Source organism: Ailuropoda melanoleuca, chromosome 8 (assembly GCF_002007445.2).
Source record: "Ailuropoda melanoleuca isolate Jingjing chromosome 8, ASM200744v2, whole genome shotgun sequence".
In the NCBI taxonomy this organism is placed as follows: Eukaryota; Metazoa; Chordata; class Mammalia; order Carnivora; family Ursidae; genus Ailuropoda; species Ailuropoda melanoleuca.
The window spans coordinates 37,181,792-37,196,935 of record NC_048225.1 but is presented as its reverse complement, the minus strand read 5'-3'; the positions used below and the strand labels follow the sequence as shown (position 1 = coordinate 37,196,935).

Below are 15,144 nucleotides of genomic sequence, written 5' to 3'. Positions count from 1 at the left end.
TCCAGCTTTGTGTGGGGAGGGGAGTGTTATTCTAATGCAAATCGGAATATAGATGTAAATAAAGCAAGCTAAACCACAAATCCTAAACACTGAACAAGCCACAAATTGTCTAGAAGCAGGGAAGGTACTGATAGTATTTTCTCCAGCTTTGCTAGAATATAAATAAGACTAGCCCTTATTCTTCTACTCGGGAGGTTGTCCGGGTGGCCTCCCGTGTTCAGTGTGCCTGTCAGCTCACCCGGTGCCGTCTGAGCTGGGTCTGCAGGACCTCTGCTTCGGAGGGTGTTTTCTCTCAGGGGCTTCCTTCTCCAACTCCCTGGGCCTGGGACAACTGGTCATGCCTCTGGCTTTTATTTCAAGACATTCTGCAGCTGTCTTTGTACTGCTGGAGTCTGCACCAGGATCACAACCAGTAAGTAAGGACAGTATATTTGTGGGCCGTTCCTGAATATTCTTTGCTGGGCTTTAGGTCATCCAGCACAAACTGAGGAGTCAGTCCTCTTTGTCCCTTTTTGAGGTCTTTTTGTGTCTGGTCCCCAGAAATCTACTTTCTGTTCTGTTCTCTTTCGTTTGCCCTAAACCTATTTCATGAGTGAGCCCAGTCATGAAGTCGGCTTGCATGCTTCACCGGGTTCTGCTGCGTCACCCACGCCAGTTCCTCTTACTCTCCCTGAGAGAATTTTGTTTGGACCTATTACGGCATCCAAGAACATCCTCTTTCATGGGCTGAGGTTCAGCTTTTGGTTCTTCGGCTCACTTGTAAGATAGAAATGGCTATGCTCTTCCCTGTATTCTAGAAAAAGCCTCTGTTCCCCTATCTTGGCAGCATGACTAACTCTCTCTAATGCTTTCCTTGAACAACTCCACCTTTCTCATTCTCAGAACTTTATCTTTTATGTTTTTCCAGGAAGGAAGTTGGAGAATCTGGTTAAAAGATTGTTGCAAATAGAGGAAGAGTGTACACTGAGAAACATTAATACATTAACATTCCCAGTTCAGATTATAATCTCTTCCCTCTCTCCAAGTGAATGCCGTAAACGAATACTTCTCACACTGACATTCCTATTGACAAGAAGAGAGAAAGTGCAACCAGAGAGTCTGAACGTGTAGCCGGAAGTTAGAGGCCTCGGACCACCTGATGGCCAAGGCCTCCCTGTCCTTTAGCAATATCATTTAATTGATTTACCTCTTGACCCAAGTTCAACAGGATATGACTCATCCTCCCACCCAAGATCTCTACAAACTTCTAAGGGCTTACATGCATGCACTCCTGAGAAGTTTCCATAGCTCGTCTGGGCTAAGGAAAGTCTCTGTTATCCACTTTGACTTTTCCTGATATATATGTATATTAACTTAAATAATAATTTACTAATGTTCCTGAGTATATACTAACAAAATAAAAACCCAGCTACTCATAGAAGTCAATTGTGAAATATTCTTATTAATATTTATACCGAAGGTTATAAAATAACANTAATATTTATACCAAAGGTTATAAAATAACAGTATTAGTTGCCCCTAATTTTACAATACTCCTTTAAATCGGTGATTCTGTAGTGGAGTGATTTTGCTCCCTAAGTGACACCTCGTGATGCTTGAATACGTATGTGGTTGTCACAGCAGGGGAGAGGGATGCTACTGGCATCTAGTGCATAGAGGCCAGATATTCTATTACACATCCTATAACGCACAAGACAAACCCCGCAATGAAGAATTATCCGGACCAAAGTCTAAATAGTGCTGAGGTTGCAAAGCCTTGCTTTAAATTTTGAAATATGATTTTTCTCATATTCTTCACCATTCTTTACTCTTATTTTACGATATTTTCCATAGTTAATGATACACTTTAATACAACCATTATTTATTTATTTATTTTTATTTATATACCAATTTCTATGAGAAAATTTGCCAAAGTTATTTTTATAGATTTTTGCTCACTTAAAAAAATTTAAATATCCTTGGATCTAGGAACATTATTAAGTTTAAACTAAGAATCTCCATTTTATATTTTACAAAAGAATCACATGTATTAAAACAAACCAAATTATTCTGGAGTATGCTTAACCCATAAAAATATGTTAAAGCTTTAATGAAAAGATCTTTGAGAAGTCATTTGGTTCAAAAACTTCAAGGTAACTAACAGATCAGATTTCTATGCCCCAGAAAACACTACTTGTTTTTGATGCATTTAGAAGACAAATGCTGAAAATAATGCTTTTATTTGGCCTTTTCCCTGTTTTATTTCCAAATTTGACCTATGTTTCATTCTCTTGCTTTAAAGCAAATACAAAATAAGAAGATATCAATTATTTACTATTTGGTAGCTGATTTCAAGGTTTAAAAATCAGTGCTCTCAAACCATTAGGCAAATTTCAAACTAAACAGATGGGTCTTAAACTTGTTTTACAAGATTTATATTTTACCAAATGGGAATAATTAGAGGTAAATAATCACTTAACCAGTGCATATATTTAGAAAGAAGTTGCTTTTCTCTTTGCAAACCTGTCATGTGACAGTGTTCCACATCTTGCACATGAATTTAAGAAGGCAACCATTTCAATTTGAATTGCCGTCACTTACTGTATATAAAATTCTCTTTAGTTTACAACACACTTTAATGCCAGATGTATCTGAATTTTCACATGAATCACATCTTCTCACTTGTCTTTCCACAACTTTGAAATGTGTCAGTATACATATTAATTCCATTGCATATATTTATTTACTATGTTGTACTACACTCACGTTTTAAAAGTGTGCAGCATTTCCCACTGGAGATTGGTGACAGAAAGAAATTGTTCTGCATTTTTCTAATATCTGTGCCCCCCAAAACGGACCTTTTTGTTTGCTTGTTAATGTGTCATTAAGGTATTGGAGCCACGCTGTGCAGTAGAAATATAATCCAAGCCACAAATATAATTTAAATTTTTCTAGTAACCACATTCACAGAAGTCATAGACAAGAGTGCAATTAATACATAATAGTAATATATTTTATTCAACCCAACATATATCTAAAGTGTTATCATTTTGACGTATAATCAATGTAAAAAGTTATTAACAAGGTATTTTCCATTTCTTTTCACACTAAGTCTTCAAAATCTGGTGTGTATTTACGCTTAAAACATATCTCAGTTTGGAAGTCACTGGAAATACTTGATCTAAACTTGTGTTTAGATGTCGTAAAATTTACAGTTAAAACAAGTAGATTTACAGGGGCTCCTGGTTGGCTCAGTCGGTGGAGATGCAACTCTTCATCTTCGGGCTGTGCCCCAAAGATACAGACGTAGTAAAGAGAAGGGCCATATGCACCCCAATGTTCATAGCTGTGAGTTCATGCCGCACGTTGGGGTCGAGTTTACTTAAAAAAAAAAAAGTGGATTTGCATACCTATGTTGTTCCAAACGAACATGAGGGTGTTCTAGTCACTGAATCAAGTACCAAAGAGTCATTTTCCTAAATATTTGCATCCACAGTGACAAATAATTAATTTGACTTTTATGCAAAAGAATGCCAATTTTCAAACTATGTCTAAGTTAAATAAGTTCACTAATTCTGTGTCAACTCAGTATTATTAACATTGAATTCAAAAGGATATTGCAGAAGTCAAAAACAACTCTCAATTTACCTGTATCAGCAAAGTTTCTTTTCTCGTACATTTATAGTCAATTTACATAATCCTGTCAATTATCATTAAAATCTTTTGCATATTCATTCATGTTAGAAAAACGTGTCAAATCATTATTTTTTATTTGTATCATGGAAAGTGTCAATTTTGACATAAATTCTCATACCTGTGCAGCTAGATCACAAATAAGTTTCTTTTTTCCCTTAGTGACATGGTATCTCCAAGTATCAGTCTTATAGGTATTCTTTCATGATGATCACATGTGACAGAATTTTAACTAACTCTAGCCCATGGTGACTCTGCATTTCATTGGCCTGGAGCTAGAGCCTTTTTATACTCCCCTCCCCAAGTGAAGGAAGACCTGGTTGCCCACATGCAGCTTCAAGTGGTGGCAAATTTGCAAGGCGGGGAGCCCAGATGGTGCCTTCTTCATTTGGCCAAAATAATGGATGACATTGACACGAAGTTAATTTGTTTTTCTACTTGCTAATCTATTGTTTCACATTTCTTTTGTTTATTTTGAAAGTTTAGCCTCATCTGAAAAATCCCCACGTTTGAAACAGGAACTTTATCCAAACATCTTTCCCCAAACAAGTTTATTAAATCATCTATTGAAATATATTTTTACCTCTATATTTCCAAGTCAGTCAGGAGCTTTTGGGGCAACGAGGTCCTTCCCCAAACCCAGGTCTCTAGGTCTCCCAGAAAATAATATAAATTTAAAGCTTTGGGGGAAAAAAAGAAAAAAAAAGTTTCTCTGGGAACTTGTATGGCCTGTACTGTCTTCATGATTATATTTCTAGACTCTGTGGATTCGGGGGTAAGAATTAATGAAAAAGAAAACATCGCCCAAAGTTTGTACATGAAATTCTATAGCAGTGTTACTCATAACGGCCAAAAAGAAGAAATATCAAATGTCCATCAATTGATGAACTAATAAACAAAAATGTGGTATATTCATATGATTAAATATTATCCATCACCAAAAAGGAATACAATATTGATACATGCTGTAGCACGGATGAGCCTTGGAAGCATTATGCTGAGTGAAAGAAGCCAGTTGCAAAGGCCACATATCGTATGACTCCCTTAGTATGAAATGTCCGGAATAGACAGTTCCACAGAAATAGAACATACGTTTGTGGTTGCCAGGGACTAGGGGGAGGGAAAATGGGAAGCGACTACTAGCGGGCATTGGGTTTATTTTGGTTGAAAATGTTCTGGAACTAGTGGTGATGCCTGCAGAACTTCATGAACATACTAAAATCTGCTGAATTATATACTTTAAATGGGCAAATTTTATGGTATGTGGATTATATGTGAATGAATCTGTTATTGATATATACAAGGAGTTATTGAACAAATTATTTTTAAAGATGTCTGCAGTGTTTTCTACAGCCCTTATTAGCACAGGAGGCCCCTGCCCTCATAACACCCCACCCTGTCTTTACCAACAAGCTACAGGTCTGTTTCACTATTTTTGCGTAAAACAAATTATTTTTGCATTTTGAGTGTTCCAACTGGACTAGTAGACAAAAGACCTGGATTTTTCTTTTCTAAAATCTGCCGCTTGTAAGCTCTGTGACTTTGGACCAAGTCTGGCCCTCAGTTTCCTCATCTACTTAAAGTGACAATGGATTTGATGACCTGGGTCAGGTACACTTAATAAATATTAGTTTCTCTGTATAAGTGAGTAGAAGAAACCTGATGATTTGAAAGGACTCTGTCATAACCTGTCTCCCAGAGAACAGCCAAGTGCTGCTGGAGAAAATCACTCAACAGGTCATGGTCACAAATCTCAAATGAGCACTCAACACTGCCAGGAATCGTCTTCTGTTGCTCCGATCAGCTAATTCTCCCATTCCCATTTCAAACCTTCTCCACTCTTAAAAATCACTCCCTTGGGCACACCTGGNACTGGGTGACTCAGTCAATTAGGTGTCTGCCTTCAGCTCAGGTTATGATCCCAGGGTCCTGCCCGCATTAGGCTTCCGCTCAGTGGGGAGCCTGCTTCTCCCTCCGCCCCCCCCCCCATCGTGCTCATGCTCTCTCTCTCTCTCTCAAATAAATAACTAAAATCTTAAAAAAAAAATCACTCCCATGCCCACACTTCCCCTTCTCCTTCTAGTGATATCTTTTTACTTCACATGGAAAATAGAAGCCAACAGAGAGCCACTGTCTTATGTCTCCATATCCAGATGCATTTACTTGTCTACATTCCATCTTCCTTCCTTCTTTCCTTTTGCTTTAGGCAGTTCTTCCATTTGGGCTTTGGGATCCACTCCACCCACCTTCCCAGGAATCAACCATTACCCTTCCCAACAGCTTTTAAACTTGCTCAAGCCTCTTATGAACAAAATAAAAGACTGGATTCACAGGATTGCTGGTGTTTCTAGTTCCAGATAAAGTAGGGCTATTACTGGGCAGTCATGGAGCCATAGACCATGGTTTGCAACTCACTGTGCTGGCCAGCTCTGAAATTAGATTCTTCTTGGGTATTGTCTTTAAATTGGGAATTATTGGACTTAATCCAACTTTTACACATTAATATTTCATTCATACTTTTATGATTCTCTCAAATTCATATACAGTGGGACCGGATCTGTGTGATTAATGATTACTCCTTATCACTAGACTGTAAGCACACTGAGAACAGAGTCTGTGTCTGTATCTTCAGGGTTGAGCACATAATAAGGACTCAGCAAATATTTGTTGAGTAAATGAATGAAGGAATGAAATCCTGTAAGACAGAGCCAACCAAAGGCTCGACACCAGTTCATTTGGAATTAGGCTGGTTCACAGATGTTAAATATTTTTAAATATACTATAAGCGTGATATCCAAATGTGAGCATTGAACCTGTTTGATGTTTTTATGTAGGCCATGGAAGCAGGACTCTCAGAGGTGAAAAGTGAGTTACAATCACGTGATGATCTCTTGAGAATTATAGAAATGGAACGATTGCAGCTGCACAGAGAATTATTAAAAATAGGAGAGTGCCAAAATACTCAAGAAAGTAAGAAAAGGTATATTCTTTACATTCAGGAGTGAATATCTTAAGAGTTTTATATTTAAAACTAGAATTTAAAGTCTATTTGTTTTGTATTAACATGCTGTTAATTATTGGATAGTATTTGGTATTAAAAATAAAATCCGTGATTATTTCATCCTCAAAATGAATGTGTTTACTTACCTAGAAAATTGTATCATATTCTGATTTACGGACACATGTATCGCAGTGAGTCAGATATTTTCTTAGAACTTTTTTTTAGGATATTGTAAAAACAGTAGTATAGAGCTGATATTTAGTTGTATATATTGACAAATAAGACTTATTCCATACTTTCAAATGCTTTTATTTTGATCGCCTGTAAACCTATTATTAACTTTTTCACTTGTAAATATTGTATTTCTCTTGGTCTCCACACTCACTGCCTTGTCAGTTCCATTAAGGGTTTTGTTAGAACAGATTTTTTTCCTCTTGTAAAATCAGACAGATATTATGTATTCCAGAACCACAAAGGAAATGGGACTGCTAAGGATTATGAAATATTTATACTTGTGAGTAGAAAGTCTGACTGTTCGAACCATTCACTGGTGTTCTAATTCTCACTGGAACTTGAATCCTTCTCAAATCTGAAGGCCAGTGACAGGATTTTAAAAACTGACTAACCAAATAGTAAGGGATGTTTTGTTGAAAAGACCATTACCTGGTTTTAAAGGCAATGATTATTTCTTTAAAGTTGCGGGACCTGCTCGAAATTTTTTGAGCTCTACACTTACAACAAATGGCAAATTAAGCTTCCTAAAAATGACCTATTGTATGTCTCACCAAGGACGGTAGAGTGCCTATTAGCCAGTCAGCATTATAGAGTGCTCCATATGCAAGCTATAGTTCATCGTCACTGATCATTAATAAATCTGTCGGGAAAATAACATGCGCAGGGCACTGTTCCAGTGTGGGGAGTTGGTGAGAAATGTCCTTGTACAAAGAATGTATATGCCAAAAAACATCAGAGATTTCCTAGATGCACAAACCTTTCACCCCTTGTGTAGCTGCGGTTTTGTGGACGAGCACCATAGGTACTCCCTGTGGAGCTGTCTCCCAAGGCCAGTGCTGAATTCCAGACCTTGCCGACTTTCCTTCGGGACGACTTCACCTAAAATCTCGCAGTTATTCACACGTTTGGCCAACACAATTCTTTCGTTATGCCTAATGCCATTCTCCATTTAAGTTGGTGTTTATTTTGGTCTCCAAACTGCAGCTTTTTTATCGGGTTCTAGTGTTCTGAGGTCTGATGGCAAGATAGATATTTATCTTTTCACAGCTTCCATTGTATTTCAAACTTTGGGCCTAGTCTTCTTAGCCTTCATCTCTCCCGTTGAAAGTTTCTCATCCTTTTGGTTTGTTCTCATATGAAGGTGATTCTAGCCTCTTTATTGCTTTGGTTTCTTTCCTCTGGACTCTGTTTCTTCTTTATAGTTGTATTAAGGTGAAGCAAACCAGGCTTCTAGGTACAGACGCACAGTAGTTTTATACAAGTAGCATAGTAATGTTTTTATTCATTTTCAGAACCTTTCTCAATAATGCTGAGATTTTGTTTGCTTTTCCTTTTTCTTTAGCTACAGAAGCACCTTGGGCTGATATGTTCTGAGAGTTTTTAAAAATAATTCCAACACTTTTCCTACATGACAAATGATAATTCCTTTATAGATTATTATTAGCATGTTATATTAGCATGATTATTGTTTTCTTCTTGGCACTTGTCCACATTGACGTTTGACATTTGTTCCAGTCGTCACTCAGTGAAATTTATAAGACCATCGTGAGGTTGGTTTTTTTCCCCCCAGTCGGTTCAGCATTCCACTCCCTGAAATTGCTTAGGAAGAATTAAAAAATAGGAAATGTCATTTCTCACCCCTTCCAAATAATAGCAAATAAGAAAGATTTAAGACTGATTCTGAAATAATGTTGGAGGAGAATATTGGATAAAATGCTCACAATATATTACTGAGTAGGAAACAAAAGGGGACTGAAAAATAATGTGTGTGGTACATTCTAATTGTATGGGACATACATATATATTTATACACACGTACATAGAAAAAAAAGATGAATAATATACACAAAAATGCCAATAATGCTTTTCACCAGATGATAACATCATAGCAGTATGTACACTGATATACTCTCTTTCCTACAGTTAACACATATACTTGATAATCAGAAGAAAGACAATCCAGTCTAGATACAAGTACCTCAGGGATATCAATTATACCTTTTACAAGATCCCTTTATTTTTGATATTTACATCAGTTATTTCTCTAACATTGCTCAGATTTTGTTTTGTGTGGTTTAAGTTTGTGATTTATGGAACCTTTTCAAAAGTTCTTTGGAAATCTGAACTTGTACTCATTTGCAGGTGGGCACATTCCTCAAAACACCAGACTTGACCAAATTAGTCAAGCAGTAGAAGTCAGTCTGTGCCTGGCGATCTTAATTTTCTGTGTTAATGATGTTTCATTTACCAACTTCGCTGATCTGGAAGTGAATCTGCTGGTGGTACTCCTCCAAACTTCCTGGAGAAATTGTACTTTTTATATTAGTTTCTGCTTTTCCCCTCTGGTATCCACATGTGCTCCGTTTTATAAATTAAGCAGCCAAAGGACAGATGTATTTGAGCTTTCTCTGGGTAGACTGTCGGGTTTAGTCATTTTGGGTCCCTTTTATGGGGTCGTTGCTCCCCTCAGACTTCTCCTAACATAGTTCCTTTCCACGGTGTACAAGCAAGTTAGATGTGTTTCCTTTTTTTAAGGGGTTCCCAAGCTATTTTATTATAGGAAACAGTCTTCTTATATAAAAATCTTATCTACGTATGCAAACCCAGTATTCTGCCAATTTTCAAGGTATAATTGAAATTCCATATTAATTGCTACCTTTTCTTTTTTTCACTCAAACCATTTGCACTCAGTTAAATATGTAAGTACTTATGGGATCTGAATGTATTAGAATTTGCAATCTGGAGCTAGAAATTTTTCCAGTAAACTAATAATCTATCTCTGCAGCCTACAATAGTCTAAATTAACAACATAATCCTGGCAGTTTACCAAGTGAAGTTTAATTTTTATTCACATTATTTAATTTGTAGACTTGAGTCACCTTATTCACCTTCTACTAAAGAACCAGAAAGGAAAAGGAAAGAGCCGTTTTCAGTGACCCTAGATCAACCAAATCATGAAAAAGAATTGAACAAGGTATGGAAAAGAATGGGCTTCATTCTTCCAGGCAGATCTGAAGTCTCTGAACACAAAGGGGGGAAAATCCTTCCTTCTCATTCCCTTCTTATTCCTTCTCTATTTTCCCCTAAGATAATAACCTAGCAGGCTGCTCATTCCGACATTCTTCTGCATGATGCTATAAAAAACACAAACCCAAGGTCCTCATTGTGCCATGGGGAGACCGTGGCTCCGTGACGTGGTAGCTTATAGCGAGCAGACTCAGGCCTCCAACCGTCTGGTAGGTACCTAAGCCCAGGGAAGCTACCTGTGCACGTTGTTCAGGCTTCTCATTTCTAGGATGGGGATGGGATCCTTGGCCCCTGCGTCATACAACTGTGATGGGGCTTAAAGGGGATACTAATAACCCTGCTACCTAGAGAGCACTCCCTGTGGGCCAGGAGGGGCTCTGAGGGCCTAACAAATCTCAGCTCATTGATTCCTCCCAGCCACTTTATATGGTAGGTACTAATATGCTCTTTTTTTTATATTTGAGAACACTGAAGCACAGAGAAGTTAGGTAGGTTCCCCCAATAGTACACAGCTGCCAGGCCGTAAGGGTCAGATTCAGATCCAGGCAGTCTGAGTCCAGAGTCCATACTCTTCCCTTAAGTTAAAATCCACTTTAAAATTGCATGTAAAGTGCTTAGAACAGGGCCTGCCTAGCTCAGAGGACATGCCCAGTGAGGGAAGGCTGCTATTGTTACGGTTACACCCCCCTTTTGTCACTGAGCACCTAACCCATGCCAAGCAATCTGCCAGGAGCTAGGGATGCCGGGACGAATAAGGCCTGGGCACCGTCCTCGAAGACCTTGTGGTTCTCAGCTCTCTACAAAAAGTGTATTCTCTTCTCCCTCTAACAGAATCCAGTCGGGGCTTCCTTTCCATGAGCTTGTCATGGCTCCTACCCACATCTCTGGTCTTTAGGCTTGAGGACCACACCTACACATTCCATGTTATGTGCTCTAAACAATTGTTAAAAGTAGGGGTAACCTGGGCATGACTTCGAATCATCATCTGTCCCAGCACAGCGCCTGACATACAAAAGTGAAAATAAGTATTTGGAGGAGGAATGAATGACTATCAGGGCTAAGGTCTCCTCTAATTGTATAGGTTCATGACTTCAGTTACCGTTTGTATAAATTCAACATGCATTTGTTGAGCATCTAGTAGGACTACAGCTATTCTGCTTGTTTCTCTCAGAATGATGCAAAAGACAAATCCGCCTCCCACAGAGTTGACTATCAGGTAGCTATTCAGTGTAGAAAAGGTGTTATGGATTGATGATCATTTTCCTTTTATTTTTTGCATAATCCCATGAAACTGATTTCACTGCTATTTAAACATACAAGTTTAAAAAACTGCTTCTTTGCTGGTATCCCCAGTGAAGGCATTATGATAAAAAGGTTGATTAAAGCCACCTAAAAGATAGTTACACCATCCTTAACCTCATAGACTCAGTAACACTTTGAATAAATAAGGAATCTACCGACATTGCACAGCTGCAGTATGGAAGGAGAGAATACTAGGCACAAATTCTCTGCATAGGCTCTTGGAGACCTCTGGATAATGCACTGCTGTGCAGAGAAGGTAACAAATGAATTGGGTATAAATAGCGGTAGCCCCCAGGAAGTGTTTGCGGAGAGCATTTTCATTCTCTTGTAATAAAAGCAACAAAAGCCATGCATTATGGATCTTGCAAGTGTTCTATTTCTTTCTCTTTTTTCAGTGTAGAACTATTTTTGTCATGTACTTCGTGACAAAATTGACATTTTTAATAAAGCCGAAAGTCATTTAGAGCTCGGTAAATTAATCTCATTTAGGGGGAAGCTTTGCAGTAGGGCATGATGTTTTAATATCTAAATGCTCTGAAAATAATAGAAACAGTTTACTCCTTTTTCATCATAGTATATTCATTTTTTTTTTTTTTTTACATTTTGAAAGTTGCATTTTAAGAGAACATGTTAAAGACACAACAGGGATGCAATCAGCAAAATCCAGACCGGGATAAGCCACCGAAGAGCCCCGTTGTTTCATCAAATGTATTGTAAAGAAAAAACAATTGGCGAGAGAAGAGTGGAGATGAAAGGAGACGTGTAACACTGTCCTCAGGGGAAGGGTGTTTTTACTCCTCTCTCCTGTCCCCTCTTTTGCTCTTAGGAGCTAGATAACGTAGGCCCAGTCCATTCCCTTCCCTGGGAGGCTTCTTTTTTTTTCCCTCTCATCTGTCCAATGATGGGGTTAGGGTTGGACCATGAGACTCCTAAGGTCATGTCCAACTCTGAAATTCTTTTTTTTTTTTTTAAGGGGCAGAGGGAGAGACAGGGGGAGAGGGAGAGAGAATCAAGCAGGCTTCACACCCAGTGCAGAGCCCAACACAGGGCTCGATCTCACAACCCTGAGATCATGACCTGAGCCAAAATCAAGAGTCAGATACTTAAGTAACTGAGCCACCCACGAGCCCCACCAACTCTGAAATTCTAAAAATGTTAATAATAGGAATAGAATCACATGAGGGCTTGGTGGTATAGAGCTGAGGACAGATCAGGTTTTCTTTCTGGACGTGCATCCTTTCCATGTTAGGCCATCCCATGCTAGCTTTTTCCACTGTGTGACCCACCTTCCAGGGTTCTGCTTCTAGGGTTACATAGCACGGTGGGTAAGGTCTTGGAATCAGACTGCCTGTCACCAGGAATGTGACTGTGAAAAGTTATGTGCTTAACGTCTCATTCCGTAAAATAGAACTGTTGCAGGGATTAAATGAGATGCTGTGTGTAGACTACTTAAAACACACACAGTCACACACACAAAGAGAGGCTTTACAAAGATATGGAGCAGTCCGTATATTTAGATCACAATTCAAATAAACAAAAAACAATCATTACAGTCCTAATACATTTTTAAATTTGAATACTTCCTGGATATTTGATGATAACTGTTAATACTTTTAAGATATTATATTGGTATTCTGGCTATGTTTAAAAAAGAGAAAGAGTGCCCTTATTCTTTTACGGATAGATCTTGAAATCTTTAAAGATGAAATGAAAAAAAATCAATTTTAGAAGTAAGTGCCCTGGGGAAATTCATATGTGGATGGGCTCTGTTAAACTCTCCAGCCTTATTTCTCACAACAAGCCGAGTCCTGGCCACCCCAGACTCGCCTTGCTTCACTAGGCATGCGTTCTCTCACCCCCAAGGCTTCCCTGCCCTCTTTGGCCGGAGCCCTTCTCACCCTGCCTTCCATCTGGCTTCCGTTCGTCCTTCAGTATTTTTCTGATGTCCCCTCTTCTGGGAAGCCCATCCCGACATCCCCAGGCTGGATTAAGCACCCCTCCACCACATACCACTGACGTGGATTGCTCCTCTGTGTTGTGACTGCTGATTTTTGTTTCCTCCAATGGACTATGATTTTCTTGAAATTGGTGACTATGTACTTTATCTCCAAATCTCAAGAATTAGAGACAGTGAATGATTTCTAGAAAGGTGGTAAGAGGCTGGACCAAGACAGTAGTAGTAGAAATGGAGAGCAGAGGAGGGATTTAGGAGCAGTTGAAGTACAAGGGACAGAATTTGCTGCCCGAGCATTTGGTAGAAGGTTGGGGAGGAGCCCAAGGTGATCCAGAGATTGCTGACGGGGAAGGCCTACCCAACTATGGTTAAGAACAAGAGACCCCACAGGCTTAAGGGAGGAGGTGATGCATTTTCATAGACACATTAAGTTTGAAATTCATTATAACGTGATTCTGAAAAACATGGTGTTTAGTCACAAACAGTACACACAATTTAGTCAAAAAGGCACTAAATTTAAAGCTAAGAGTCCTAGGTTCTAGTCCCAGGTTTGCCAGTTAACATCTTTATGACCATGAGCAAGTCACTTAACCTTTCTAGGCCAATATTTTCTCCCTAAAAACATGCTTGGTCCTTCTGCCTCTGGGTAGTGGGTCCAAGGCTCTTCTGCCACACATTCTGCAGTAGTCGGTTGATGGGTATAAAGTTAAGTTCTAGAACAGTGTTTATAGTTGACAGTGAGGAATTATGCACTTAAAATTTTAAGAGGGTAGATCCCATGTTAAGTGTTCTTACCACACACACACACACACACTTTAAAGCAAAAAAGGAACATAAGGAAACTTTTGGAGGTAATGGGTATGATTATTATATTGATTGTGATGATAGTAACAAGAGTGTANTTTAAAGCAAAAAAAGAACATAAGGAAACTTTTGGAGGTAATGGGTATGATTATTATATTGATTGTGATGATAGTAACAAGAGTGTATGTCCAAACTCACCAAATTGCATATGATAATTACGTGCAGTGTTTGTATACTAAGTATATCTCAGTTATGCTGGGAGGTAAGTGCTTGATATCTTCTTCACCCTCCTGTCAAAGCAGCATCTGTAGTTAGTGACGGTTTGCATACAGCAGAAAATAGAAGTGAGAAATGGGATTTTGAATTGGAAAGGGGAAAGGTAAATGAGTCATTTATTGTAAGTATCTGTTTTTAATTCCGCATCAATGGGAAAAGGAGGGTAAAGCGGGGCCTCCACTTTAAACCTGCCAAAGGTTTAAGATAGGACGGGAAGACGGAACACGGCTAACAAAAGCTTTAAGCTGCTTGATAAATAAAAAGATTTGTTAATATTTGCCCAAATGTCTCTGCTGCAGATAAGAAGCCAACTCTATCAGGAGGAAGAGTACCATGGCTCTGAGCAGGAAAGAATGAGGAACGAAATCTCTGACCTAACAGACGAGCTTCATCAGAAGGAGATCACTATAGCAACTATCATGAAGAAAGCTGCCCTTCTGGAAAGACAGTTAAAAATGGAGTTAGAAATAAAAGAAAAAATGTTAGCAAAACAACAGGTACGTAAGTGGGCAGGACAGCCCCTGTGCTGATCACTGTCTCACCCAGCGCAGACCGTGGTTTTCCTCAGTGACCACCAAAGCCCTGCATTTCTCGGTGTCGTGTCTGAGACCAGCATCACAGAAGTGCTTGGTGGACCCACGTAAAACCTTTGCAAAATAATGCAAAGTGTCATCAAGAGAGAACCAGGGCAAAAGTGACGTCACAAGATAATTGCATTGAATCTCATCCTCACGTTTTCTTGTGACCCATATTTTGATCACCTCGCACAGAAGGTTCTAGTCAAAGATTTCTTCCTGAATTTGGTTCCTGTAGTTCCACTAATATTTTTGTCCTTAAAAAAGAAAAAGCTTCTCTTCCAGCTTTTTGTGGAAA

The 15,144-nt window shown here is 38.8% G+C and overlaps 1 protein-coding gene across 1 annotated transcript in view; it reads left to right on the top strand.

The window, feature by feature from the left end:
• Window positions 1-15,144, top strand: part of DEUP1 (deuterosome assembly protein 1) — an 83,510-nt gene that overhangs the window by 51,429 nt on the left and 16,937 nt on the right. The window contains exons 8-10 of the mRNA XM_034667588.1: window positions 6,508-6,653; window positions 9,777-9,882; window positions 14,571-14,768. Coding sequence (XP_034523479.1) covers window positions 6,508-6,653; window positions 9,777-9,882; window positions 14,571-14,768 — 450 coding nt within the window. The remainder of the gene's footprint in view (window positions 1-6,507; window positions 6,654-9,776; window positions 9,883-14,570; window positions 14,769-15,144) is intronic.